The 27,335-nt window shown below is 49.3% G+C and overlaps 8 protein-coding genes across 8 annotated transcripts; 6 read left to right on the top strand and 2 right to left on the bottom strand.

Moving 5' to 3' along the window:
- Positions 1-206: 206 nt before the first annotated feature.
- TRIVIDRAFT_111071 (uncharacterized protein) lies at positions 207-1,531 on the bottom strand (the record flags this gene model as incomplete). The annotated part of the gene is made up of 3 exons (XM_014105139.1): positions 207-780; positions 850-1,151; positions 1,212-1,531. 3 exons carry the CDS (start codon positions 1,315-1,317, stop codon positions 532-534), a joined length of 657 nt encoding a protein of 218 aa, XP_013960614.1.
- Positions 1,532-2,115: 584 nt separating this feature from the next.
- Positions 2,116-4,575, top strand: TRIVIDRAFT_167022 (uncharacterized protein; the record flags this gene model as incomplete). The annotated part of the gene is made up of 5 exons (XM_014105138.1): positions 2,116-2,199; positions 2,272-2,396; positions 2,470-3,925; positions 3,992-4,103; positions 4,270-4,575. The coding sequence occupies 5 exons, from the start codon at positions 2,116-2,118 to the stop codon at positions 4,272-4,274; spliced, it is 1,782 nt and encodes a 593-aa protein (XP_013960613.1).
- A 2,397-nt stretch (positions 4,576-6,972) lies between these two features.
- Positions 6,973-7,519, top strand: TRIVIDRAFT_63713 (uncharacterized protein; the record flags this gene model as incomplete). The annotated part of the gene is made up of 2 exons (XM_014105137.1): positions 6,973-7,128; positions 7,196-7,519. 2 exons carry the CDS (start codon positions 6,973-6,975, stop codon positions 7,517-7,519), a joined length of 480 nt encoding a protein of 159 aa, XP_013960612.1.
- Positions 7,520-9,777: 2,258 nt separating this feature from the next.
- Positions 9,778-13,717, top strand: TRIVIDRAFT_79758 (uncharacterized protein; the record flags this gene model as incomplete). Its single annotated transcript, XM_014105136.1, has 3 exons — positions 9,778-10,111; positions 10,264-13,322; positions 13,390-13,717. The coding sequence occupies 3 exons, from the start codon at positions 9,778-9,780 to the stop codon at positions 13,495-13,497; spliced, it is 3,501 nt and encodes a 1,166-aa protein (XP_013960611.1).
- Positions 13,718-14,345: 628 nt separating this feature from the next.
- On the top strand, positions 14,346-15,192 carry TRIVIDRAFT_197799 (uncharacterized protein; the record flags this gene model as incomplete). Its single annotated transcript, XM_014105135.1, has 2 exons — positions 14,346-14,950; positions 15,060-15,192. The coding sequence occupies 2 exons, from the start codon at positions 14,346-14,348 to the stop codon at positions 15,190-15,192; spliced, it is 738 nt and encodes a 245-aa protein (XP_013960610.1).
- Positions 15,193-19,332: 4,140 nt separating this feature from the next.
- Positions 19,333-22,725, top strand: TRIVIDRAFT_218563 (uncharacterized protein; the record flags this gene model as incomplete). Its single annotated transcript, XM_014105134.1, has 1 exon — positions 19,333-22,725. One exon carries the CDS (start codon positions 19,333-19,335, stop codon positions 22,723-22,725), a length of 3,393 nt encoding a protein of 1,130 aa, XP_013960609.1.
- A 958-nt stretch (positions 22,726-23,683) lies between these two features.
- On the top strand, positions 23,684-24,517 carry TRIVIDRAFT_15005 (uncharacterized protein; the record flags this gene model as incomplete). The annotated part of the gene is made up of 1 exon (XM_014104641.1): positions 23,684-24,517. A coding segment is annotated over one exon (834 nt), but the record flags the coding sequence as incomplete, so codon positions are not given.
- On the bottom strand, positions 24,515-25,780 carry TRIVIDRAFT_82328 (uncharacterized protein; the record flags this gene model as incomplete). The annotated part of the gene is made up of 3 exons (XM_014105133.1): positions 24,515-25,539; positions 25,597-25,680; positions 25,748-25,780. 3 exons carry the CDS (start codon positions 25,778-25,780, stop codon positions 25,084-25,086), a joined length of 573 nt encoding a protein of 190 aa, XP_013960608.1.
- Between the last annotated feature and the right edge of the window lie 1,555 nt (positions 25,781-27,335).

The raw sequence follows: 27,335 nt of genomic DNA, 5'->3' as shown, positions 1-27,335 counted from the left end.
ACGGAGCATCGGAGGGAGAGGTGGAATTATAACAGAGGGGCTGGTTAGAAGAATTACAGCAATGACTTGACATGATATAACCGTTTCTTAGTACAAATACAGAGTTTTATCAAATACTTTAGCGACCCGACACTACTTCAAGTGTCGTCAACACCTGCTCACCCTACGTTGTGCACAATGTAATTCGTGATGCTGGACGCTGGATGCTGGATAGCTAACTTGGGTTCTTGAAAGCCACTTTCCTAAATAAAATACATTACAAATCCAATCACTCCCTCATCCTCTCATCTGTGATACCCATTCAAACGCCATGAATTTTCTACCCACCATGGTTGCTGCACTTGTGGGTGCCATGCAACTTCTGTTGCGATGCACACAGCGCCCATTGATCATCCTGCCCTTTCCCCCCTCATAGAATGTCTATATGTACAATGGCGCCATGTTTGCGCCGTAAATGCTCTCCTCTCCTTCTCTCCCTGTCCGTAGCCGCCTTGATTACGCTCTCCCTCTCTCCCTCTCTCCCTTAGCCTCTCAGTGCTTGGGGGAATCAACCACCACGGCGTCGTCTTCGTGGCCGTCCTTCGTTGAGCCCTTTTCGGATTCCTCAAGTTCCTTCATGAAGTCTGCGCGGATCTGTCCTCGTTTCTTATCCCACCAAGCCTTCTCGGCATCGGTCTGAGCTTGAATCTCCTCTAGGCGCTGGCGGAGCTTGGTGTTGGCGGCGATTTCGTGCGCAGACTGGAAGATGATGGAGCCCCAGTTAGGAGCCAGAGCGTTGGCCTAAAATATTTGTGTTAGCTATCATTCTAACGAGAGTTGAAGGTTGGCATGGCAAACAAAAGAGCATACCTCAGTGACGACATCTCTCAATTCCTCCTCCATTTCCTTCTCTGCGCGCAGGAATCGTTGCCACAGGTCATCGCCAACGCTTCCTCTCTGTAGAAGCGCTCCGCACGCTTGCTTGGCAGTCTTGATGTGGATTAGGCGCTCGATATCCTCCACTGCGCGCCGGAGCAGGGCCGCTCGCAGGACGCCATCGGGGACCTTGGGAGCCTTCTCGGCGCCCTCTTCGGGATCGAGATGCAAGAGGGAGAGGTAAACGTCTCGCTGGAGGTGAGGGCCGAACCAGGGCGCGAGGTTTGCGCTTTCAGCTGCAATGATGACTGCGTTAGCGGTTGCGGCGAGGACGTCATGGGGGAGTGGTTTCGTACCAGCCTTCCGTCTGCGATAGATTGTGGAAAACGTCATGAGGGCGCCGCCGAGAACAATGAGGTAGGCGAATGGAAGGGCAAGGCCCTTCCAGTCAATGTCGAACATTTTGCTGGTTTTTGGTGTTTCTTCTTTTTTTTTCGTTGAGCGAGTGACGATCGTCTATGGAGGCTCGGAAGCGTTTGAAATCAGAATAGCCGTAGTCCTTCTCTCAATAAAGAACCGTGCTGAAAATGAAAATCCAGACAAGAGCGCAAATGAGTGGACGAAGAAGCGTGGAACGGCGCAACGCTGGGTTGTTTTCTGCTCTGTCGAGGGTTGGATTTCCCTGGATTATAAAGACAGAGTGCAGTGCAGTTGCTGCTTATCGACACGTCGCACACATGCCACCCTTCTGGCCAGATTGGCGGCAGCAAGGCCTTGTCGCGGGGTACGTACCGCCCAACTGCCGCTTCTAGCAGCTGAGAGCATGCACTTCCTACAGGTGCAGGGCCTTAGTCATGGCGGCGGGCCGACAGATCTTCCACCGACCGCTGCTTACTTCAGCAGTGTGGCGCCCGCTTCAGGCACACTGTGAATGACGCTTTTGACGTACTATTCCCGAGCTGGAGCTCATGATTCAATAAGCTTCAACCGCCTGCGTTTCGCTTTTCCTCCCCTCCCGCCGCTGCGAAGCTGGACATGCTGCAGCCTGGCCACTTTGCGGATTTATAACATCCGGTTCCAATTTCCTTCCTTCTTCTTCCTTTTCTTTCTTTTCGTGCCCGCTTATATCTTGTGTCCCGCTTCTTCTTGATATATCGAATCTCGTGCCAAATCGCCTACATACAGTTGACGCAGACCCGGATTTCCCCCCACCAGCATATCGCGCCCAGTATCTCGTGCTGCAGTCACCATTCGCCCGCCATGTTGATCAGACTGCGAGGGCCGGATGGCATGATTCGCCTGACGGTAGAGCCGACGACTACGTTTGGCGATCTGGGACAGCAGGTTAGTACTGGACAGGGAACCGCTGAGGTGCCTGGTTGATGAAGAAGACGTTATAACCGAAGCATGCTTTAGCTACTTACTCACCTACCTTCGACTGTCGATCCCAAGACCATCGTTTTGTCCAACTCGCCCACGGCCCGCGATGCGAAGAGACTAGGTGATATTGTTCAGTTTCAGATCGGGCAGATCGGCCTCAAGTACGCCGCTTAACATGACGTCCCTCGTTCAGGACGCGGGGCTCGGAAGCACTGCTGACTTGTTAATGTGTAGACACGGCGATTTAATATTTCTCACATACCAACATGATGCTGCGAGCGGAACTACTAACGGCGACGTTCCCGAGCCTGTGACCTCTGCTAGACTAAACGGCAAGCCTGTGCTGCCCACGGAGGACTTCCCGATCGACCCCAAACCCGAGAGAATCTCGAAGCCATGGGAAACAGTGAAGCAGTCGGCAGTAGATGACCGTCTGGATAAGCTAGATGGCAAGATTCCACGAGGACGAGACCGGATGTGTCGACATGGACCCAAGGGCATGTGCGATTACTGCCAACCCATGGACCCCTTCGACCCGGGCTATCTAGCAGACAAGGGAATCAAGTACCCTTCTTTCCACTCCCATCTGCGCAAGATAAACGCTGCGACGAACAAACCCGAATCCGGAACGTCTTATATTCCGCCCCTTGTCGAGCCATATTTCCGAGTCAAGCGCGATTGTCCATCTGGTCATCCGGCCTGGCCAGAAGGTATTTGCACAAAGTGCCAGCCGAGCGCGATTACGCTCAACCCCCAGACTTTTCGAATGGTGGACCACGTCGAATTCTCCAGCCCTTCCATTATTGATGGCTTCATTGACGCTTGGCGTAAAACGGGTTCCCAACGACTGGGCTACCTCTACGGCCGATATACCGAGTACACCGAAGTCCCACTGGGAGTGAAAGCTGTTGTGGAGGCCATATATGAGCCACCACAAGTCGATGAGGTTGACGGCATCAGCATGAACGCATGGGGAAACCAAAAGGATATTGACCATATTGCCAAGCTCTGTGGGCTTGAGCCTGTAGGTGTCATCTGGACAGACTTACTCGACTCAGGGTTAGGCGACGGATCTGTCGTCTGCAAGCGCCATCTCGAATCGTATTACTTATCGTCTCTCGAGATATGCTTTTCGTCAAGATTACAAGCCCAGTACCCTAACCCTTCAAAATGGAGTGACTCGGGCCAGTTCGGTTCCAAGTTTGTTACATGCGTGATCACAGGCGATGAAGATGGGAACATTGCCGTCTCAGCATACCAAATGTCCAACGAGTCGGTCGAGATGGTGCGAGCTGACATTGTGGAGCCGTCAGCAGACCCCAACTCTATGCTCGTTCGCGAAGAAGAGGAAGATGATGGTTCCGTCAGTCGGACGAGGTACATACCCGAAGTCTTCTATCGCAAGGTGAACGAGTACGGAGCCAAGGTGCAGGAGAACGCAAAGCCGGCGTTTCCTGTCGAATATCTCTTTGTGACTCTAACACACGGCTTTCCTGCCGATCCTAAGCCCACATTCACGCAGACAGGGTTTCCCATTGAGAACCGCGAGTACATTGGCGAGAGTCAAGAGCACTCTGCTCTGGCGAAAGCTTTGAATCTGCGAAAAGGCCAAAAGCCTAGTGACAACGGCCAAGAAGTATCAAACTTTCACATTCTTTGCTTCATCCACCAGCTTGGAGTTCTTTCAAAGGTTTGCTTCCTATTCCTTTTTGCAAGTATGACACTGGCTAACTGCCCACTCTCTTCTCCGCTCTAGGATGAGGAGGCCCTTCTCTGCCGCGTTGCGACCCAGCATGACCTCGCCGACTCGTTCCAGCTCCGCTCTACAGGAGGCTGGCAGACACTACAAGTCATCCTGAACTCGACTGGTGAGCGAATCCCCAAGCGTCTAAGAGAGTATGATGGAGTTTTGCCAACGACCCCATCATCGGCCTCGTCGCCTTCATTGTCTTCGTCGTCTTCTTTTCATTCAAAGGCCCCATCTGTTGTTGGTGAGCCGGGTGAGCCACTTGCTAAACGGTTTGCTGCCTTCAGGCTGAACGAACGTCGTGCCGCAACCCCGAGCAATTCTTCGCCACCACCACCGCCGCCGTCTTGAACTTTCCACTGTGGATTGAAAAGAGCATATTCAACGTTTGTTGCTTTTTTTTATGGGGGTTCTGAGGGACAGGGTTTATACTTTTATCGTATCTTTGGGTGGAATGGATTTTGAACAAAGTCCACAGCTATCGAGTACTGAACTAGAATGGTTCGCTAATGGCATCGGGTCGGCGGTATTATTGCTTAGGGACACAGCGCGGATATAGACTAGGAACAAAATAAAGCTAATGCACATTTCGGATGACAAGTATGTGAGGCAGAATTACTCAACAACGTGGACGTGTTATATTGCTTGCCATATTGGATTGTAAGAGAGGCACATGGCATATTAAAGTAATCTCTCAGAATACCACTTAGTATATTTCTCCTTGTCATTATCACCATAAGTACCTTAGCAAAGATATAGAATGATGAAAGGGGTGCGCAGTAACTACGATAGAGCAGGCAACAATTCACTGCCGATAGCACACCGCCTAGCCACCTATACATGTTGTCTCTTTTCCTTTATCTTTTCCTTTTCATTTTCTCTTTCCTTTCATCCTTTTCGGCTGACCTCGTGATAAGGTAAATACCCAGCTGGCAGCTGGTAACTCACCACCTAGCCCACCTCTTTTGTCACCGTTACTTAAATAGATATTACACGGTCCCTGGCGTATCTGCTGCTATCGCTACTATCTACTACTGCCGCTACTATCTGCTACTACGGCTATTATCTGTTACTACCGGAAATACAGAAGCCGTTTCCTATTCTGGCAAAGACACGGATCATGAGCTGCCACGCAAGAAGAGAACTGTTTCGCATTCCAATGAGGAAACCGAAAATGAGCTACTGTGCAAGAGCAAAGGCAAACAAAGAAGATAATTAGGAAACCGACGAGGGAAGCGGCAACGAGCTACCGCTTACGCTAGATAAGAAACCGGAATTGGCAGCAAAGCAAAGTCAGATATCCCTTATATTCTGCAGTATTGATTGTATTACTAACGGTTTGTCTAATATAGAAAAAGCTGCGAGGTACGCCGTGGATAGCTCTATTCCGATGGACGTCCTATTCCCATGGGTAGATGAGACGTCAAACGTTATCACTCGAACGGTTCAGCGGTATCTCTTGGTATCCTACATTAGAGAACATGGGTCTTGATCTACCCAAAAACAAAAGGAGTTTCGACACTACGCCCCTATTATGAGATTTACCGTTTTCTCGAAAACGACCAAGATTTTTGCCCATGTCATCAACAAAGATGCTAGAGGCAACGGCACTAATTGGATTCATTTCTGGTTCCTTCGTGTGATGTTTGGACCAGTTGCTTGCTTTAGACAACCATGGTTCAGTCGGCTTGCAAAAATCCATCCCTGGGTGCTGGAAACGGCCTATGGTGGTGCTGTTCCTGCTGATGGGGAGGCTATTTAGAAGCCCGAAACCCGAGAATTGGAAACGCCTATTATTAATGGCTCAACACCAACTAAGAGGAAGGCCACTGAGCCCTCGGAACCCCTAGCGATCTGGCAAGAAAGGGGTGGGAACAAGTTCCAAGGATCGTCGAGAGCCCGAAAAGTCCGGTAGAACAGAAATGGGAAGTAGTTCCAAGCATCGACAGCCTGAAAAATCCAGCAGATAGTAGCAGATAGTAGCAAAACGCAAATGGGGATTAACTCTGAAGATCGCCGAGAGCCTGGCCAATCCGACACAATGGAAGTGGGAACCAGTTCGGGAACCAGTCTGGGAAGCCTCCAAGAGTCTGGTGTTAAATCTCAGCCGCCAGAATGTGCTACAGCAAGCTCTGGAGAAACCTCTGATACGAAAATTGGTTGGGGTATTGGGGAATTGAAAGTTAGGTGCATTGAGTTATGTTCGGACCACGAGTATCTGAAAGAAAAGTGCGAAAAGTTGGAATAGCAGGTGGGCATGATTGAATGCTATCGAGCAAAAGACCACGACTTCGTTTGTACCGAACAGCAGGTAAACCATGAGTTCATTTGGACTGAACAAGAAGCAAACCATCAGTCTGTCCTCAAGAATCAGAAGGCGAATAATCATGTTCTCCGTGAAGAAATCGATCGTTTGTCAAGGGCACTTAAGAGTGCGCAAGCTGAGTTCAGCGATCTGAAGGTAAAATGCGCGTGCCAGATTTGGAAACGAGATATTGAAGAGAGCTAGAATGCACCTCAGAAGAAGTGAATCGGGTGATGGTATGTGCTAGGAGAAGACAGAGGGTTTGTGGATTAAAGGAAAGACACAATTTGCTATTTTCTATTTCATTTTCACCCACTTTATCAAACGAGGGAAATCTTCACTTTGGTTGACGGTAGATAAAACGGTGGAACGAATTACCGCCTGGATATTTAGGGGAGGACAGAGGAGCTATAAGTGAAACGGTGCAATTTATTTTCGCCTACTTTGCCAAATAGATGAAAATCTTGGCTTTAGTTGACAAGAGGTCTATTTAGCAGCTGCCAGCTGTTACAGGTGAAAAGCGATCAAGATGCCAACTGCTAGCAACAGCTATATAATCCGACGAAAATTATTCTGCACTCTCTTCCTTTTCTTCTTCTTTCCTTTTCATTCACTTTCCACCTGAAGCGAAGCTTCGTCTCAGCTTCTAAGAATAAAGCCAGAACGGAGCTTTAAGGAAGCAAAAATGAACGTCGACGGTCCCATCAAGCCGGCTAGGGAGGCGGCTTCACGCGAGACGAAAACAACGACGCAAGAGAGTAAATCCCAGGAACTGAGGCGGAGATGGGAAGAATTGGTATTGTTGGTCCGCGATATTCGACAGAAATACCTGGAACTAAAGGTTCGAGATGCTCAAATTTCGACAGCAGCTGAGTGAAGAGGCGACAAAGATTAATTATGATCAATAGGCACTTGAAGAACGATGCAACGAAGTTAATCAGGCCTTCGAGGAAGACGAGGTAGAGCTCAACATTGCCGAACTAGCACTGGAGGAGCGAGAGACAGAGATGCCCAATCTTGTAGAGGCTTTCAGAGTTAAGCTCATCGTCAGCGAAGTCCGACAGGCTTTGGAATTGGAGATCAATGATGTTGATCATGACAATCACCAACAGCAACACGAGGAACGAATGGCAAGGGGCTGCTGTCTCTTGCAGAAATGGGAAGAATTGGCAGCGAAAGCTAAGAGCGCATCCAAGCTTTTGGATGAAATAAATAAGCTCATGGAGGAATGAACTGGATGGTTGCAAAGATCTGAACAAGAAGGGGGAGGGAGGTTGTTGTCTCTCTGTGGTATGGCTATGGTTTGCCATCTTCTACAGCTCAGTGGCTAGCAAACACCGCAAGATTGTTGTTATCCGACTCCCAAAAATGCCTGAGTGCATGTATATTGTGATTGCTTGTAGAAACGTGGATATTTTCTGTTCTGATAGCGATATTGTCCCCGTTAATGGCGACACCAGCCACACTCTGTAAACTGACGGCGGTCAACTTTGAAGATAGGAGCCCCTTACATATATCTTCACCTGATAGCCGAAATGGACGACGGCTTGGCAGAGGACGAGGCAAATCTGGGGCGTCACCTCAATCTGGTCAAGGATATGCTAGAACAGTGGAACTTGTGACGCCCGTCGATTACAGCACAAAATGGAGAGGCTCAAAGATTCGCAACTAGGCCTATCCGTAGTAGCGAGATCTATCTCCAGGTACCCGTAGTATCGATATCCACCTCTAGTATCGGTATCTATCCATAGAAGAGACATCTATCTCTAGTAGCCATATCTATCTCTAGCAGCAATGTCACTCTCTACCTTGGTAGGTACTACATACAAGTAGGTAGAGAGGCAATGTAAAGATACATGCCTGCACGTATACTTGCCGAGAAATTCCAAGATAATTCCGTCGAAATCTCGAAACTCGACATGCAAGGTTGATGCCATAGCAGAGTCATGTTCAGCTTCCCAAGATGCGACTCATCAGAAGTTTGCGATACCGGAGCTAGACGGAAGCGCTCTAACGTTGAAAGAAATGAGCGGCAGCTACGGCGGTAAAAACGATCTTGGGCGATGGCCCGTGCAGTCGCCGATTCAAGCCAAGTTACATCTGACGGAGTCCGAGATGCTCCCAGTTTAGCTCTGGTTTTAAGCCAGATGCCACTCAACCACTGTAAGCCGGCTCAAAGCTAGTAATTGAGACATCTCGAGGCTCATTGGTGGCTGGCCCAAGATGCCAGGTAGATCTAATGCTAGTTTAGTGGGATGCTTGTGTCCAATGCTAGGGCTAGAATTGATCAGCCCGAGTGGTGGTGACACTCGCACAACACAACGCAAAACATCACAGCAAACAATACTCTGTAATAACAACAGCAACAACAATCTCGTGTTGTCATCCAGGTAGATAGTTTCAACGGGGTCACGGCTTGATGGAAAACAACGGAGCTTCATTTCCACACTGCTTGGGATATTGTCCGTTCTAGGTTAATACCTTGTCATGAAGCATCTTCCCTGATTGGCGCCTCTGTGAAATGTCGTGTGCAGCCCCCCCACAACGTCATGGTTTTTCCCTTGGCGTGGAAATTTTTCTCAGGTGAATCTGACGGGTGCCGCCTCAAATGAATCTCGGATTGGATCTGGCTCCACCCAACGCTTGTTCAGTTTAATCTCTCACTCACTAAAAGGCTCAAAGCAGGAGAAGAAGAGAGAGGAGAGAGAAAAAAAGCTGGGGGGCTCACCGATCCTTATCTAATCGGTGACTCGACTCAATTGTCAAATAGGGCACACGAGACACAACGATATCGGCGCCCCAGAGCTCGTCAAAACAGGATAAGCCGCGCTTGTTAAAGCGGCACTAACAGGCCAATCAACCCTTTTTTTTTCTTTTCTTCGTTTTTTTCTTCTCTTTTTTCTCTCTTCTTCTTCACCATCTGTCAGAAGAGTCAACAGTCCAATCGCACCCCGTGCAAATCCCGCATCAGCTCAAATCCAATCTACTACCCAGAGTGCCTTGTGCCTCGATTACACATCTTCGACTTACCGTTTCTTAATCCGCCCTTATGAACGGGCGCCCGTCGGAATTTACTTCTCAGGTATGATATACATACATTACATACATTACATACATACATACATCCACGGCTCCCCACGTGTCCTCTGCATACAAGACTATTTTCCCCCACATTGGGCAGCTTGGAATAGCCCTCGTTTGCTTAAACCATAAAACCCTGCATCAATTGCTTTCAAAATGCTAATATTATCTTCTGCAGGACTATCTCTCTGGTTAGTGTAACCACAACTCGCCGCGTTGAAATGCAAACTAACAAAAGCTTCCGCTACATAGACCACCTGTGGAGGGCTTTGTCAGCTTAAAACACTTCCTATCCCGATCTAGCTTCTTCAACCCCACCACAGCACTGCAACTTTTGTTTGCGAAGCCTTTTCCCCTTGAGTCGACTCAATAGTCAATTGGGAAACAGGAAAAGGTCCGACAAGCTACAATGCCGGCGACAATGTTTTCTTCGGCGTTGACCGTCGCCCGGGCCCCGGGTTTGCTCCGGAGCAGCGCCCGTCTCCCCCGAGCTCTCCCGACTCGGCTCTTTACCACAGCTGCTCTGAAGTCCCAGGCCAGGAATTCAGTTGCGCCGAAAGCCAACAAGCGATTGGGCACAATTTCCGTTTTCCGACCGTATTCAGTTCAGGCTGCCCCCAATCCCAAGGCCTATCTCGACAGCGGGGTTATCAAGCCCAAGCTTAATGTCGACGTCAAGAAAGTCCTCGTCATTGGCAGTGGTGGTCTTGCCATTGGCCAGGCTGGTGAATTCGACTACTCTGGTTAGTTCATTTCCACTTCTATCTGATTTTTAATGTTTCCTGTGCTCTGCTACTGCTGCAACATGGGGCGTTTTGCCTACGTGGTGGAAGTAGCCGTTACAGGAACACGAAACCGAAACCAAGCACATGGTTACTAATACAACGCATTACAGGATCACAAGCTTTGAAGGCCCTCAAGGAGGCCGGTGTCGCATCCGTCCTCATTAACCCCAACATTGCGACAATTCAAACCAACCACTCCCTTGCCGATGAAGTCTACTACCTGCCCGTTACCCCGGAATATGTCAGCTATGTCATCGAGAAGGAGAAGCCCGATGGTATTTTCCTGTCATTTGGTGGTCAGACTGCCCTCAACTTGGGCGTTCAGATGCAACGACAGGGTCTGTTCGAGAAATACGGCGTCAAGGTTCTCGGAACCAGCGTCAGGACCCTAGAGGTCAGTGAGGACCGAGACCTCTTCGCAAAGGCTCTTGAGGAAATCAACATTCCCATTGCCAAGTCAATTGCTGTCAGCACCGTGGACGAGGCTCTCAGTGCCGCTGATAAGATTGGATACCCCATCATCGTTCGTGCTGCTTATGCTCTTGGTGGTCTGGGTTCCGGTTTTGCCAATAACGAGGAGGAGCTTCGCAATATGGCTGCTCGATCCCTCACTCTTTCTCCCCAGATTCTGGTTGAGAAATCACTCAAGGGCTGGAAGGAAGTTGAGTACGAGGTCGTCCGAGACGCCAACAACAACTGTATCACCGTTTGCAACATGGAGAACTTCGACCCCCTGGGTATCCACACCGGTGACTCCATTGTCGTTGCGCCCAGCCAAACGCTGAGTGATGAGGAGTACCACATGCTTCGTACCGCTGCCATTAAGATCGTCCGTCACCTGGGTGTCGTTGGAGAGTGTAACGTTCAGTATGCTCTGCAGCCCGATGGTCTCGACTACCGTGTCATCGAGGTCAACGCCCGTCTGTCGCGATCTTCTGCTCTTGCTTCCAAGGCTACCGGATATCCCCTTGCTTACACTGCTGCCAAGATCGGCTTGGGACACAGCCTTCCTGAGCTCCCCAACGCTGTTACAAAGACTACTACTGCCAACTTTGAACCCTCTCTGGATTACATCGTCACCAAGATTCCTCGATGGGATCTTTCCAAGTTCCAGCACGTGAAGCGTGACATTGGAAGTGCCATGAAGTCAGTTGGTGAAGTCATGGCTATTGGCCGAACCTTTGAGGAGTCTTTCCAGAAGGCTATCCGCCAAGTCGACCCCAAGTTTGTCGGTTTCCAGGGTGACAAGTTTGAGGACCTCGACTTTGAGCTTCAAAACCCCACCGATCGCCGATGGCTCGCAGTTGGACAGGCCATGCTCCACGAGAACTACTCTGTTGAGAAGGTTCACGACTTGACCAAGATTGACAAGTGGTTCCTGTACAAGCTCCAGAACATTGTTGACTGCACTCGTGAGCTCCAAGCTGCTGGCAGCCTCGATGCCCTGCAGAAGGACCAGATCCTGAAGGCAAAGAAGATGGGTTTCTCCGATCGCCAGATTGCAAATGCTGTCAACAGCACTGAAGATGAAGTCCGAGCTCGTCGTCTTAGCTTCAACATTCGCCCTTGGGTCAAGAAGATTGATACCCTTGCTGCGGAGTTCCCTGCCGATACCAACTACCTGTACACCACTTACAACGGATCTTCCCATGATGTTACCTTTGAGGATAAGGGAACCGTTATCCTTGGCAGCGGTGTTTACCGTATTGGTAGCTCTGTTGAGTTCGATTGGTGCGCTGTTGGCGCCACCCAGGCTCTCCGGGAGATGGGTGAGAAGACTGTAATGATCAACTATAACCCGGAGACTTATAGCACCGATTTCGACACGGCCGATAAGCTTTACTTTGAAGAGTTGAGCTATGAGCGTGTCATGGATATCTATGAGTTGGAGAACGCCTCTGGTGTTGTGGTGTCTGTGGGCGGTCAGCTGCCTCAGAATATTGCCCTTCGCCTGCAGGAGACTGGCGGCGCTAACGTTCTTGGCACTGATCCTAAGGACATTGACAAGGCCGAAGACCGTCAAAAGTTCTCTGAGATTCTTGATAGCATCGGTGTTGACCAGCCTGCATGGAAGGAGCTTACATCTGTTCAGGAGGCCGAGGACTTCGCCAACCAGGTGGGCTACCCTGTTCTGGTTCGTCCCAGTTATGTTCTCTCTGGAGCTGCTATGACTGTCATCCGCAGCCAGGAGGACCTCAAGGAGAAGCTCGAGGCTGCTGCCAATGTTTCCCCTGACCACCCCGTTGTCATCACCAAGTTCATCGAGGGCGCTCAGGAGATTGATGTCGATGGTGTTGCCTCTGAGGGTAACCTGATTATCCACGCCGTCAGTGAGCACGTTGAGCAGGCTGGCGTTCACTCTGGTGACGCTACCTTGGTTCTGCCTCCTGTCAACCTTGATGCTAGCATCATGGAGCGTCTCAAGGAGATTGCCCAGAAGGTTGCCAAGGCTTGGAAGATTACCGGTCCCTTCAACATGCAGATCATCAAGGCCGAAAACCCTGAGGGTGGTGAGCCTCTTCTCAAGGTCATCGAGTGCAACCTCCGTGCTTCTCGATCATTCCCATTCGTCAGCAAGGTCCTCGGAACCAACTTCATTGACGTCGCCACCAAGGCTCTCGTTGGCAAGAACGTCCCTGAACCCACCGATCTCATGGCCGTCAAGCGTGATTACCTTGCCACCAAGGTGCCTCAGTTCTCCTGGACTCGTCTCGCTGGTGCCGATCCCTTCCTGGGCGTCGAGATGGCTTCTACTGGTGAAATGGCTTGTTTCGGAAAGAATCTTGTTGAGGCCTACTGGACTTCTCTCCAGTCTACCATGAACTTCCGCATGCCTGAGCCTGGTGAGGGTCTGCTGTTTGGTGGTGAGCTTGACAAATCCTGGTTGACTCAGGTCGTCGACTACCTCGCCCCTCTTGGCTACACTCTGTACGCCGCCAGCAACGATGTCAAGAACTTCATTGAGTCCAGCTCAAAGCACCAAGTCAAGGTTGAGGTGATTGAGTTCCCCACCGAGGACAAGCGTGCTCTCCGTGAGGTCTTCAAGAAGTACGACATCCGCGGTGTTTTCAACTTGGCTCTTGCCCGTGGCAAGACCACTTCCGATGTCGACTATGTCATGCGCCGCAACGCCGTCGACTTTGGTGTGCCTCTGTTCATGGAGCCCCAGGTAAGTTCTTATTCAAATACATCTGCATATCCCATTCAAGCAGCAGCCGTACTGACCTTTCAACTAGACCGCTATCCTCTTTGCTCAGTGCATGAGCGAGAAGCTCCCTCGCCCCGAGGGCATCCCCTCAGAGGTCCGCGCCTGGTCTGACTTCATCGGCGGCAAGCCCCTGTAAACCATATACCCTGTGTACAAGTGTGCCTTTTTTTTATTTGTTATAATGGCCTGCATCAAGCCCTTTAGGTTAAAATTTTGATGCTACCTAAGCATCAACTGGTATGGTGGACGGGAGGACCACAGAGGGTTTGCAAAAGGATAGATGGATGGATGGATTGAGCGGGAAGAGAGACGAAAAGGGCGACTAGGCGTTGTTTGTGTTAAGAGAATATTTCTGCATACTATCGTGCTACATCTTTGCCTACAAAATGAAGCTAACATGTGATTCAAATGGGACTCAGTGACTAAATAGCATCTCAAGAGTATACAACTCACAAATTTGCTTGAGATCTTAGCATGCTGCTATTGCCTGCTGGCAAGCATGAAGGGCAATCAAGCTGTCAGCTGCTGCCTTGCTTGCCAGCTGCCAACAGAAGCTATATAATCTGCTGGAAGATATTCTGCATCTTCTTCCCCTTCTCCTCCTCTTTTCTTTCATTGACCTTGCTTCTTCCACTTTGCCTGCTGGCTGCCTAAAAGAGCTATATACTCTGACGAAAATATTCTGCAGTCACCTCCTTCTCACCTCCGCTTCCCCATCCGCTTTTACTTGACCACGATTTGCGATCTCCTATCTTCAACGACAAGGCTAAGACAGGGGTATCTCAGCAGAAAAATAGGCTTGGAAGCCTTCTTTTGAAAGAATAAAACAGCAAACAATCGAGGCTTCGAGTACGAATCGTCAAAAAGTAATAAACCCGAACCACTAGCTTTCCAGAGAAAACGGGCAGTGATAGAATCTCCTCAAGAAGCCTGGAGAACCAGCCAACGCTCGTCAAGAAACGCGTTTAAGGAACTAATGACGAAATGTATAGCGACATGGATAGCGAATCTTATGATTCAATGAATGAAAGAACGGAGGATGAAATGGTTACCATGAGACCAGCCAAGAAACGAGCCATGGTAGTCGAACAAGAGAAAGAGGAAGAAACAAGAAAGAAACAGGCAGCAGTTGATGAAAACAGAGTCCGCCAACCAGGAAATGGTGTCCATGGTGGCGATATAGAAACCGACGTTTCTATGGATCAGCTATTCCCATGGGTAAACCAGACATCGAATATCATAACCCAGCTGGTTCAAACAAAACTCATGGAGAGATACCGAACGGAACGGGGCATCTGGTCTGTCGGAATGCACACAGACTTCAAGCGAGTTGCGCCAAAAATGGACTTCTCGATTCGGCCAACCACAAGCAGCATTTCCAATCATGATATCTGCAAGAAAGCTTCTACGGCCGGCGCCACTTGGATCGATTTCTGGTTTTTACGCGTCATGTTTGGCCCGTGTGCCTGTGCGAAGCAAAGCTGGTTTCCTGACCTTGCAGAGCAATATCCCTGGATGCTTGACCAAGCTGCAACAGGTGTCGTTCCGTCCAACATAGACAGCATCATGGATATGGGCGAGTCGGATTGGTTCTATAGAAGGCCATCCAAAGAAACGCCCGAAATAATGCCAAAAAGAAAAAATGGCCGACGAAGATGCTGATGATAGCGATATCCATACTCCTCTATCTTACCATAGCCGCTGCAATTTCTCATCAGCGGTAGAACATGCCACCACTCGCCCGCACACAATCGATGACGACTACGTTTATCCAGGGAACCACACTTCCATGGACTTACCCCAGATATGGACCTTTTGTGAAACTGGATAGATTATGCGAGCTCATGATTAAGGGAGGGGGGGAATTCATGGTGATGTGAACGGGTAATGGCAATTGAAAAGACTGCGCTGGGAGAAAACGGAGGGGCTAAGGTTTCCCAATAATTTGATGCGTTACAATTCGCTATTTTCTTTCATTTCTCACATAGTTCACGAAACGGTTGAGGACCTTAGCTTTAGTTGACAAAAAGGAAGAAACAGCGAAACAGATTACTGCCTGCTGTGGGTAATTAGCTTGAGAGTGCATTACCAGCTTAAGAAAATACCATTCAGAGAATACTTAGCTTACTGGAATAGGCGAAGAGTCTTGGCAACGTGTATAATGATATGTTAAATGGATATGTGAATGAAACGACAGCAGGTTAACCTATTTCAGGCAGACCCTATGCGTGATTTTTGGTTTGTGTATATATGCAAAACGAAATGCTTCTATTAAATATGCTAGTTAGTAGTCCTAGGCAAGCATATATAGATCTAGTAGAAAGGGATAGATCTAGCAGACAGAGATATATCAAGTGAATAAAGGTAGATCTACTCTTGGCCTTCAAAAGTAAACCCAAACGAGCTCCCCTTGACCATCAACAGTCACCAGAATGGAGACGATCTTGTGAAGATTTCTGACGATGGGATAACCTTGACACTGAATGAGGACCAATAGTGTATCGTAAGGTCCTCCCTCGAGGGAAGGATCTTTATGGCCATGAGAAATTCTCAATCCTGGCGGTCGTCAGAGGCCTTTTCCAATAATTAAACATCTGTTAACTATCTGTCTATGATCTTCTGTAATACGCCATATAGTATCGAAAGGGTAAGACTTGTGCTTGATATCGTATTTATCACGCCGTATTCTCACACTACCCTGCGGCGAGGGCCTCAGAACCGATGTATATCTTGGCCGTAGAACCCTACTCTATGTGTCACCCTAAACAGCGATGTCGGAACGATCGCAGTAAAAAGTCTTATTTTCGATCGCAATGTCGATACGCCTTGCTTGAGCCTTTGCGTCACGCCCTGGATTTTTGGCCATTGATTTCGCAACTCTTTCACTGAAAGTAGTAATATACTCCTCGTAATTGTGCTTCATTTGCCTGTAATGATTGCCTGATTTGATCATGCGGCGTTTTTTATCCCTGATGACAGCGTTTTCTTCAAGTTACTCAGCTGAGAGGTCGACTTCTCCCTCCACCTTCTCTCCCGTTGCCAGGTGAGAACAGCAACCGGTGTATTCGAGAAATACACGGTTCAAAAGACAGACATGGCTCATTCCGCAATCACTATTACGAACCTTCATTGCTCAAAACATGTTGGAAGGGTTCTTTCAAAGGTCCCTTGTCAATTAACAAAGAGGTCATTGTGAGGTCGCATGACCTCTTACACGCCTAGTATTTTGTACATTCTAGGTATTAGGTAGGCACCTCCCAGGTGGTATTGAGATAGCAAATCTTATACGCTGAACGGCATTGGAGAGGCGATAGTAGAAGAAGACGTCTAGATTAGTAGAAGAACCTCACAAATGCATATTGATGTCAGATTTCATAGAAACATCACGACTGTGGTAAACTTCCAATGTACATGTAGATGTTCTAATAGAACCTATACGGAGACGCCCTGACCAACACCTCATTCCTCTCTTCCTCGCGGCCACACTAACAAGGGTCACTGGGATGCTGCCTGTTATGCATTGGAGACCTAAAGATGCATTTGCCTACATGCTGCGGGTAACAAGGGATGCCCGACATAGGTTCGACAATATTCGGCAAATCAGTCACCGGAACTACTTCAATTTGAATACGAGGGTCGATGCCCTTACTACGCCTTGAGCGAGAGTTTCAAAAGTGATTCTAGTCTAGCTGGTGAGTGACTGCTCTATGAGACTCCATAGCATAATATACAAGTAGGTATAACGAAGGTGCTGGGCACATGCTAAGCCATCCATCCTTGTAATAACCTGAGCTCGCTGCTATATAATAAACACGAGCCAAATCACTGTCACCACGAGCGACATTACTGATGTCACCAGGCTAGTCCATCTCAAGATCCAACACCATCTGTCGTATCCTTTCTCCCATTGTTCCCTTTGTTGTATGTAAGTCCGGTAATTCACGAGCGTCCTCTTGATGCCGTCTTGAGATGCGACGATTTCTTTGACGAGCTCGTGTGTAAGCTGGAGATTCTGGCGAAGCTGCTGGTTCTCCGCTTCCGTCTCTTCCAAGCGTTTGACGAGCGCCCAAAAGGTTTCTTCAAGTTGCTCCTCATGGGCATGATGTTCGCATGGAAAAGTCTGACAACCTCGATCTTGATCTTGAGCTTCAATCTTATGCTGGAATTCCTCTCCCGCATTAACATCGCCTTGCTAGTCCGACATGGCTGCGGTTGCTGCGAAGATCTAGGGAGATGTTAGTTTCTTTTACCCTGAGGCTTGATTGGAAGAGCGGACTTTGTTTTGGGATGGAAAACCGGATTTGGCTGGGGCAGATACTGAGTGATTTGGGTCTGTCTTGAGTTCTGTGATTGCCTAGCCGGGAGGCTTGAAGTTGCTTACACGAATATCCTCGCAGGCGAACAGTGGTTGCGAGGGTGAGAAGTGATGAAAAGGAAGGTGGGGGAGGAAAGAGAAGGAAACACATATTTACATGTACATAGGCAGGCGATGAAAATGGGCCAATGTCTAGCTGGTGGTGAGTCGACTGGTTGGCTACTGCCATTACATGTGTCTGTCCTACGACGCTGGTTGTGATGCAGATATGATCACCAAGTGATGGTCCAAAATACAGAGCACATGTGGCCAATGTACCTCAAGTACTAAGATCAAGACACTATACCTATTCTCAATGTCTTGTAGGTGGTACTAACCCGCAAAGCAGATACTTATTGGCTACGGTAGGTGGCATATTTTGTCTGAGAGAAAAAGATTCATACAGCAGGTAGGCAACTATTTCCTTAATAGTGAGTGTGTTGAATACTGGTATAAGCCCCCAATCCTATGGGTCTGGAGTACAGCACTCAAGCTTTCCTTCCCAAGTGAATAATATCGCCACGTGTACAACACTCCTACTCGCTTTTCCAAGTGAATGATAACGCCGATGGATGGTAAATATAGCATTATTATTGCGTGATGACTAAGATCTCTAACAGGAATGCGGCTATTCGTTCCAATGCTGTTCACCGTCTCTTTACTGACTCATCTTCAAAGCCTAAGAGTATATGTATGGATCCAACGAGCTTTGCCAAGAATGCAATAAGCCTGCTCCATTCAGACAGCAAAACAAAACTCTTGTTCAACAATGTTCACTTAATGGAGATCAATATGAGAGAAAGCATGCTCGCAGCTGCGACTTGGAGGCATTTATTGCTTCTCCATCACATTCGTTCACGAGGTCAGCTATGCAGTAATGTACTAAACATTTCATGAATAATTAGACTTCCGCCATTATATCCTCCTCATTCTGGATAAATTTTCATTACTGATATAACAATATAGTTTACAGGGGGGCTCTTTTTTTGCAGTAACTTGGCGTATAGATCATGAAGTCTTCTTACCCGTATTGGGCCTCAAGGGAGAGAACGTGCTCTGGCTTCCACTGTGTCGGGTAATTCCTCGACCCCTTTCTTCGGAAGTTAGCGGACATGTTTGAGACGACTTAGTCTGTGATCCACGGAATGCAGCTCATTCTACCTCCGCCTAGGGTAGTGTTGTTGGTTCACTCTGCACGAATGTTATTGACAGGTCAATTTTCGCGTCTGAATCACTCAAAATTCCCGGCGCCAGGCTCCTGGGCTTGGCTTCCGAGGCTATCAGTCATCCTCAGTCGCTACTGATTGGTCCGTCGCCCATCTTCATCCGGTTTACGTTCCATCAGGAGGTTCACTTAGGGATCGCTGAGATCAATTTTCGTCGCCGGATGCATTAACAGGCATGGGTCTCCAGATCGGCGGAACAAAATGCCCGAGACAGAGCAAATACAGTTATTATGCCGTGGGAATTGCTGAATATAAGAACTCTGCCCTTAGTCTGTGGTAGAAAAGCGACGGAATCGACCCTATTTGCCCCCATTTTGGAAGGCATCCATTCTCTTTCCTGTCGCTCGTTGATCGTCTGGTGCTGTCAGCCTTTCGTTATCATAAGTTCAGGATGAAATTGAAAACATCCCTTGTTCTTCTAACTGCTCTTGCAGGAAGCTCAGTGGCAGCGCCTACTGGGGCCCCATTACAAGCTCGGCAGCCGGACTCAGAGGCGTTGAGATTATTAGAGTCTCATCTATCGACGGGCAAACTTACTCAATCGGACCGTGAACTTCTGAGCAACCTTTTGATAACAGCTTCCTTAAGGAAACGAGAGGAAGCTGGCACGTTTAGTGATATCGGAGGCTCCATCGGCAGCGCTTTGGGTACAGGTGTTGGCAGCCTTGTCGATACAGTTGTTAGTCTCGTGGACGGTGGATTGAGTGGTGCTCTCGGAAATGCAGGTGGTGCAATCGGTGGCGCAACCCCTGATCTGGGCAAGCTTTTGCAAGGACTCGGAATCGACGGCAAAGGCAATATCAATCTGAACAACATTATCAAAAATATCGGTGTTGCCAACCCTGATCTTCAGAGCATATTCAAGCAGCTTGGTGCGGACTCCAATGGAATTCTGCCATTGAGTACACTACTGAGTAAGCTGGGCCTCGGAAGCAACGTTGGAAATTTGGATTTAAGCGGCATCCTGAACGGCAATGGCCTTGACTTGAGTGGTCTCCTCAAAGGGCTTGGCCTCAACAATACTGCCATTGGTACTCTCCTCAAGAGTCTCGGTGCTGATTCCAATGGCAACATCGCGCCAGCGGATCTCCTTAAAGGCCTTGGCCTCAATGGCCAGAGCAGCATTAATCTCGGCTCGCTGCTTCAGGGATTGAATGGAGCTGCTGGGAATGCAGGAATCGACTTAAGTGGCCCTTTAAATGGTATCATTAGCGTTCTCAACGGTCTTGCCGGTGCTGCGTCCAGCGTCCCGGCAGGAAAAATCTCCCTTCCTGCAGTAGGCTCTGGCTCGACCACCGGCTCTCTGACTTCAGCTTTGCAGGGACTCGCCAACGGAATCACCAACGGAATTTTCAGGGGTGTGGTTGGAGGACTGAGCGATGCGACGATCAAGGATCTGATTGATATTGTCAAGAACTCTAAGGGTGACACGCAGAAAGCCACTAACGATCTTAATCTGTATGCTGCTTTACACGGCCTTGATCCCGGAAAGCTCTTTCAGGCGGTGAAACAGGTTTTGGCTCTTGGCAGCTCAGACAACAGTCTTGGTAATATCCTCGAAGGGTCTGGGGGTCTTCTTGGCGGCCTTGTGGATGCTCTTGATGGTTTGACCAGCGGCAGGGGTGGACTTGCTGGAATCGGTCTACCTGGGTTAGATGGAGGCATTGACAGCTTGGGAGATCTTGTCAAAGCCTCTGCCAATATTCCAACATCTGGGGCCACTTCGGTATCTGGGACCACTTCGGTATCTGCGAACACTCCGGTATCTGGGAATGCTTCAAGACTGACCAATGCAGAGCTCCAGCAGTTGCTTGATTTTGTCAGACATGCCACTAGCCAAGACACTGTCACAAACTTTGTCAAGCAGTTTGCAGCTTCACACAATCTTGACCCTGTAGAGCTTGCCCGTGTGCTCCAACGGCTTTTGAATGCTGGCAACAAGGGAAGTAGCACTCCGAGCCAATCTGGTAATAAGAGTGGTTCGAATGGTACTTTACCCGCAACCAACATTGTAATCCCCAGTGGTGGACTCAATTTGGGCCCTGTCCTGAACGGAACTCTTGGTACCTTGAATAACACCCTGAGTGGTCTTAATGGCGGCAAGAATGGTGGAATTAACCCAAATGGTGGCGTTCCTGGCAGTTTAACTAACCTTGGTGGATTGAACAAGACTCTTGGTGGATTGCCCGGCGCTCTCACCGGGGCCCTTGGCAATCCTGGTGGTCTTGGTAGTCTTGGAGGATTGGGCGGCGTTTCCGCCAATGGCCTTGGAGGCTTGGCCGGTGGTCTCGTTGGCGGCCTTACCGGTCTCGTTAATAACCTCTTGAAACTTTTGGGCCTTGGAGGTATCCAAGGAGGATTGGGAGGACTTGGAGGACTAGGTACGCCAGGCATCCTTGGTTCCCTCTCGGGACTTGGAAAAGGCCTTGGAAACGGAACCAGCGCAGTTAACCTGACTGGCCTCGGCGACCTGGGTAACTTGGGCAACTTGACCAACCTTGGGAACCTGGGTAACTTGAGCAATCTTGGTAACCTGGGCAATTTGACTAACCTGCCTGGTCTCGGCAACTTGGGCAACCTGGGCAACTTGACTGGCCTGCCTGGTCTCGGCGACTTGGGCAACTTGACTAACCTTGGTAATCTGGGTAACTTGGGCAACTTGGGCAATCTAGGCAACTTGACCAACCTTGGCAACCTAGGTAACTTGACCAATCTAGGTAACCTGGGTAACTTGAGCAGCTTGGGTAACTTGAGCAGCTTGGATAACTTGGGCAACCCGGGAAGTCTCGGAAACCTTGGGAACCTGACTGGTTTGACGAATAACCTAACTGGCGGGCTCCCTGGTTTGGGATCTGGACTCCTGAATCCGAACTCGACGGTTATTGGAGCTGTTGGCCCTCTTGTTGGCAACTTAACAGTAACTCTCGGTTCTCTTGATGGCAACTCAACTGGTGCACTTGGTTCTCTCCCAGACTTGGGATCAGCTCTATCTGGCGTGGGATCTAACTTGGGATCTGCCGCTTCCGGTCTGGGCTCAGCAGCAACTGATTTGGGATCAGCAGCGAATGGTCTAGGATCTATTGCATCTGGGCTGGGGTCGGCGGCAGCAGGTGTAGGATCAGCTGCTACTGGCTTGGGATCGACTACAGGTACTCCTGACTTGGGATCTAATCTCGGAATTGTTACATCTGGCCTGACGGGTGGCTTGGGACCCGGCTTAGACAATGGTTTGGGATCTGCAGATTTAGGAACACTCATCTCAGGCTTAGGATCAGCAGTCTCTGGGGTGGGATCCGGTCTGGGATCTACCGTCTCTGGTTTAGGTTCAACTCTTTCCGGCTTGGGGTCGGCAATCTCTGGTGCAGGACTTCCCGTGGGATCTGTTGCTTCTGGCCTTGGATCAACCGTCTCGGGTGTGGGATCAAATGCTTTTGGTTTGGGATCTGCAGCCTCAGGATTATCATCAACTGTGGGATCGACCGTCTCTGGGCTGACTTCCTCAGGCTTACTGACTTCCGGTGTCCTCAACTTGGGCTCATCCGTCGGATCCGGTTCTGGCTCCGTCGTTGTACCCAGCTCCGGCAATGGTACCCTATCAAGTGCTGGACTAGGCTTGGGATTATCTGCTTTAGGATCGGGCACTGCAGGTTCATCCAACAGAACCGCGTTTGTTGTCGAACCCAGCGATTCCGACGAGGACGATTCCCCGCGGTCCAACGTCAGAGGCTCTCATGCGGCAAAATTCAGATCTAAGCTTCGCAAAGCTAAAGCTAGAGCAGTGTAGAGATGCTCGCAAAGACGTGGCAGCAGTGGCATGAAGAGTCTAGAGGCTAGACGGTTATCACCAAGTTCTTCGCAAGAAGTCATGATGAATGGAAGATTAAGACGTTCTTTTTTTTTCTTATGTTGGATTTCACTTCTGTCGTTTGTTAGCCAAGAAGATGGAACATAATTATGAGGATTCATCTTAGCACCTTGGAACTGGCTATTTTTTGTAATATTATTATTTGGGGCTTTGTTACCCTTTGCTATATGGAATTCACTCAATGCGAAATACTCTGATCTTTCTGAATTGTCGACTTGCCTCGTGCTATCCCGCCATAAATGCTTGTGAGAGCACGATTTCTTAGGGAGTGGCATTTCAGTAGCCGAAGTTGGCTATTTAGCATCCCGTATCTCAAATTCAAGCTATTTAACAGGCAGTGGTAATAGCAGATACTAGAGGAATGTATCGCTACCAGAGGAATATAGTGTGAGTAGAGGAACATATCGATAGTAGGGAAATATATAGATACTAGAGGTATATATCTGTCGTAGCAGAAAGCAACACATCCCTGGTTCAATTGGAATCAATATGTCTCTGATCACTTACAGTTATAGTATGAATGAATCATTGCAGGTTCAACTAGCAGGGTTTAATCCCCTCAAACGCGTTGCATGCATTCACCAAGCCGCCTTTAGAAGAACCCACACATACCATTCACAGCAACTCGCGACGCCGAACAATGAACGAACAGGCTCACATCCTCTCACAGCCGTTCTTCCACAGAAACTTGCGATACATGCATGTTCTTCGGCCATCTTCCCCAGGGCGATGGCGTTCACGGAACCGAATCACAGGACTTCTTCACTATTGAACAGACTCGCTTTTCCATTAAGTCAACTGTATATATCACATGGGAATGCCGCCCGCCCAAACTTGCCTCCCCGTCCACTTTTTCACACATACCTTTGCAGATGGTCTCAAATCAGAAACCTCGACAAAAAGCATGTGCGAACAAATCATCAAGTATGACTGTGGGCACATGTGCCGCCGCACAATTCGCTGCATCGAACATCAGCCCAAACATCACCACTCGGTAACGTGCTTCTCCGGCCTCGCTTACGCCCACGAACAAGACCACCATGATACGGCCAAGTTCGAGCGACGCGCTGCTCTCTGTCCAATGTGCGAAGAAAAAGGCAAAGAGGACGAGATATATCAAAACAGCATTCGACGAACAAGCGCCCCTCCGATCGAGACAAAGAAGGATTTGGTGATGCCCCAAGAAAAAGCTAAGGGCACAGTGACCAAGGTGAGTGCCCGTATAGGCCGATCAAACTCCAATCCTGAAAGGCCTTCATCCCATCGTCTAAGGCGAGTCCGAGATGCGGGCAATAGCTCACTGCGCAACGAGTACAATCGTCTTGAACCATGTCTTGAAAAACGTTCGGAACCACGCCTTGAACAACGTCCCGAGCAGCGTCCTGAGCATCGTCTGGAACAGCCCCAGAATGATGGGTTTGAGGCCCGCCGCGGTCGAAGACACCGCCCAAGCAACATCATCACGCAAGGCCTCGAACTAGACTCGTTTGCGTCTGCATATGTTCCGTTCCTTGAAAGAACACCAACAAGCCCCACAAGCTTTACAGGCCTAGTAGATTACGCCGAGAGCATACACAACTTATCAAGCCTTTCTCTGAGTGGACTTCGCCGTTCAGCGTCGGTATTGAAGGTGATCCAAAAGGGTCTCGAAAGAAAGTCTTCGGATGAATCATTTGTCTGTACATCGGCAAGGGAGGTGGAGAGAGGTGAAGGATATGAACAGAGTTTTGATGATTTTTTTCTGAGTTGTAGCTGCCATAGTATGGCTGTTAAATAGTACAAAAGGTGGTTAATAAAACAAATGCCATACCGTACTTTTTTTGCCCACCCACATCTTTGATACACTGCTCGTATCAAAGTGCAGTCCACTGTGCACTTCTCCCTTGTATTTTTGAGGTAACATAGCTGTATACAGACGCTATAGATATGAAAAACTTTTTGTGGTGGTAGCCCATCTGGGGGTGTAGATGACTGAGAGCGCTTGCTTGCAATATTAAGATTGTGTGTTTAGAAAAGCTAATGAGATGGGCGGTTTGTAGTTTGGACGCTGTGAAGAGATGTTGAAGAGGTGTTGTTTGCTTTCGTCATATGGTGATGTCATCCAGTCCCCCGGTGAGGCGCCCGTGGGAAGCTTGGTTGAATGACGAAATGAAAGGGCGCCTGGATTTGAATAGTGATGGTTGAGACATATAGTTTACAAGTCCTGAGAGCATTAGTCAAGGAATGAGGAAATGCCGTTCAAAGCCAAGGCCCGTCATCAGTAAGCTAGGATCGGGATTAGCTGGCCTTGCCATTCTTAGACTCGGATTTGAACTTGGCAATCTCTTTCAAGACGGCCTTCTCAACTCGAGCCTGGAGCTCGCGTCGGTATCCAAGCTTAAAAAGCATCTCAAGCCAGACAAACATGGGGGCCAGGAAGATGGCCTGGACGAGGTTGTCCATCAAGGCAGGGGCTCGGCCCTCGAAGGCACCGTGGCCAATGAATTGTGCGATCCAGGAGACAACATGAACTCCAAGGGCGACCTGAAAGGTCATGGTGGGATCTCGGAGGTGCCATGAGTTGACAAAGGCCGTGCTGCCAAGACAGAATGCGGCCAATACAAAGCCTGCTACTGGCTCTAATAGCAGATAGAGCGATGCATAAAGAATAGCGGCGATTGTGCCCAGATTGAGATCCAAGTACGGGACGGTCAGCCAGCTGGGCGTGTGTATGAGTGTTCCTGTATACGTGGCCTATCGCAGAAGGTGAGAAAAAAGAGTTGGGGAAAGTCATTAGCGAGCTGAACATACCAAGGTAAATCCTGATACAAGGAGCAGGGGCACGCAGATCATGTGAATGGCCACATTGACGGGGTTATGGTGATAGGCGCCATACTGAGAGAAAAACTCATTCGTTAGCGGCAGGACCAAGGCAGTGTGAGCAGAGATGAGATGAGCTCACAAATGTCAAGTGCTTTTCTAGATCCAGAGACATTTTGTCTGGGTTGAGAGGCGGGCTGGAGGAGCGAGAGAGGGAGAAGGAGAGAAGCTCAACAAAATGCGAGATCTGGGACCGCCAGTCCGAAGAATTGGCGCGACCGGCCGGCACGTGAGAAAAGATGCAATCGGACACAATGGACGGATCGGGATGGAGCCACAGCAACGAGAGGCGAGGAACAACACAGAGAGAGCGCAAGACAGCGTGCTATCGCGGTTGCAGAGTCGAGTGGAATTGGTCCGGCATGAGGTTGTTTGAAGAAGATGCAATGCACAAAGTCAGGAGACAGTCCGGAGGCGCTGAGAGCTCTGCGCGCGGTCCACTGAAAGCCGCTGTGGATTTAGGAGCCTCGGGACAATTCACAGCGCGAGCTCAGCCTCTTCTCCCCTTGAAGTAAGCAAGCAGCGCAGTGAGATTTATTATCCATGGATTGCATCCCGCGAGCATGGGAGTCGAATGCTTGGTTATGCCAGTCTGCATTGGGCCATTGATGCTGCACAATGCTTGTATCCCGAGGCACGATGTGCAGGGGGCTTTTTTTTTCTTCTCATTTTTTTTTTTTTGAACAAGTCCGTGGATGTTGGGCGACTCGTACGAACCGCTCCGGACCGTCTCCTTTGACGGACAAGCTTCAGCCAGGTACCCGCGCTGCCGCCTTGACTGCTAGCGCGCGGAGGTACCTTACGAGCATCAGGCCAGCGCGGCGCATCATGCAGTATTGCATCTGGCATCTGGCATCTGGTGTTCTCGATGCTGTCTGTTAGCTCTTGCGCAGCGGCGGCATCACGATAAACTACATGTATGTACGATGCTATTGCTATGTTAAGTAATTGAGCATGACTGGTGATGACAATGCATTTCTGCTGGTAATCGTAGGTAATCACTGTAGCGTTTGGTACCTATATGATGGCCCCGACGTCTTCTCATCTTGACACTTCATGGCATAGGCAAGCCCCCCAGCTGTCAAAAAAACATGTGATAGACCCCTATGCGGAGTAAATGGGCAAATGCGCTCTACCCCAATCCCGAGTGCAGCGCATCTCGCAAATGACCTCAGCCTGCTGTTTCCCACTCGTCCCAAAGCTGCCACCAAAATTACTCTTAATAAGCTCAAGCCAGAGTCCCGTCTTGGGATAGCGCACAGACCATGTGGTAGCGCCGGCTCCAAAGATTTCCCAACCAAACCATCGCATCGCAGCCTCGTCGCGCTTCGTCTTCATCCTCTTCCAATCCAGCGCCAGCTCCATCAATTCAACCGAGGAGCAGCAACGCACACTTGAAAGCGCAGAGATCCAGCTGTGCGTGTTGCGTCTGCTTCAAGGGCTTTGTCTCTTCTCCTCGCCTCTCCTCGCCTCTCCTCGCCTCTCCTCGCCTCCCCTCATCGCCACGCTGCTCCTCCCTTTCTTCGACGGACCCCGATTGCCACTCCTTGCCCCCCCGATTGACCATTAGATATCCGTACAGCGCGCGCGCGTCCTCGAGAGACGGGATACGACTTCATATGGGAAATTGACGGTTTTCTCTGGAAGGCTAACCCATCGCTTTTTGCTCA

Source organism: Trichoderma virens (genome assembly GCF_000170995.1).
Source record: "Trichoderma virens Gv29-8 chromosome Unknown TRIVIscaffold_2, whole genome shotgun sequence".
NCBI classification, from domain to species: domain Eukaryota; kingdom Fungi; phylum Ascomycota; class Sordariomycetes; order Hypocreales; family Hypocreaceae; genus Trichoderma; species Trichoderma virens.
Note: the sequence above shows the minus strand (reverse complement) of the source record. Positions and strands in the feature narration are given on the sequence as shown.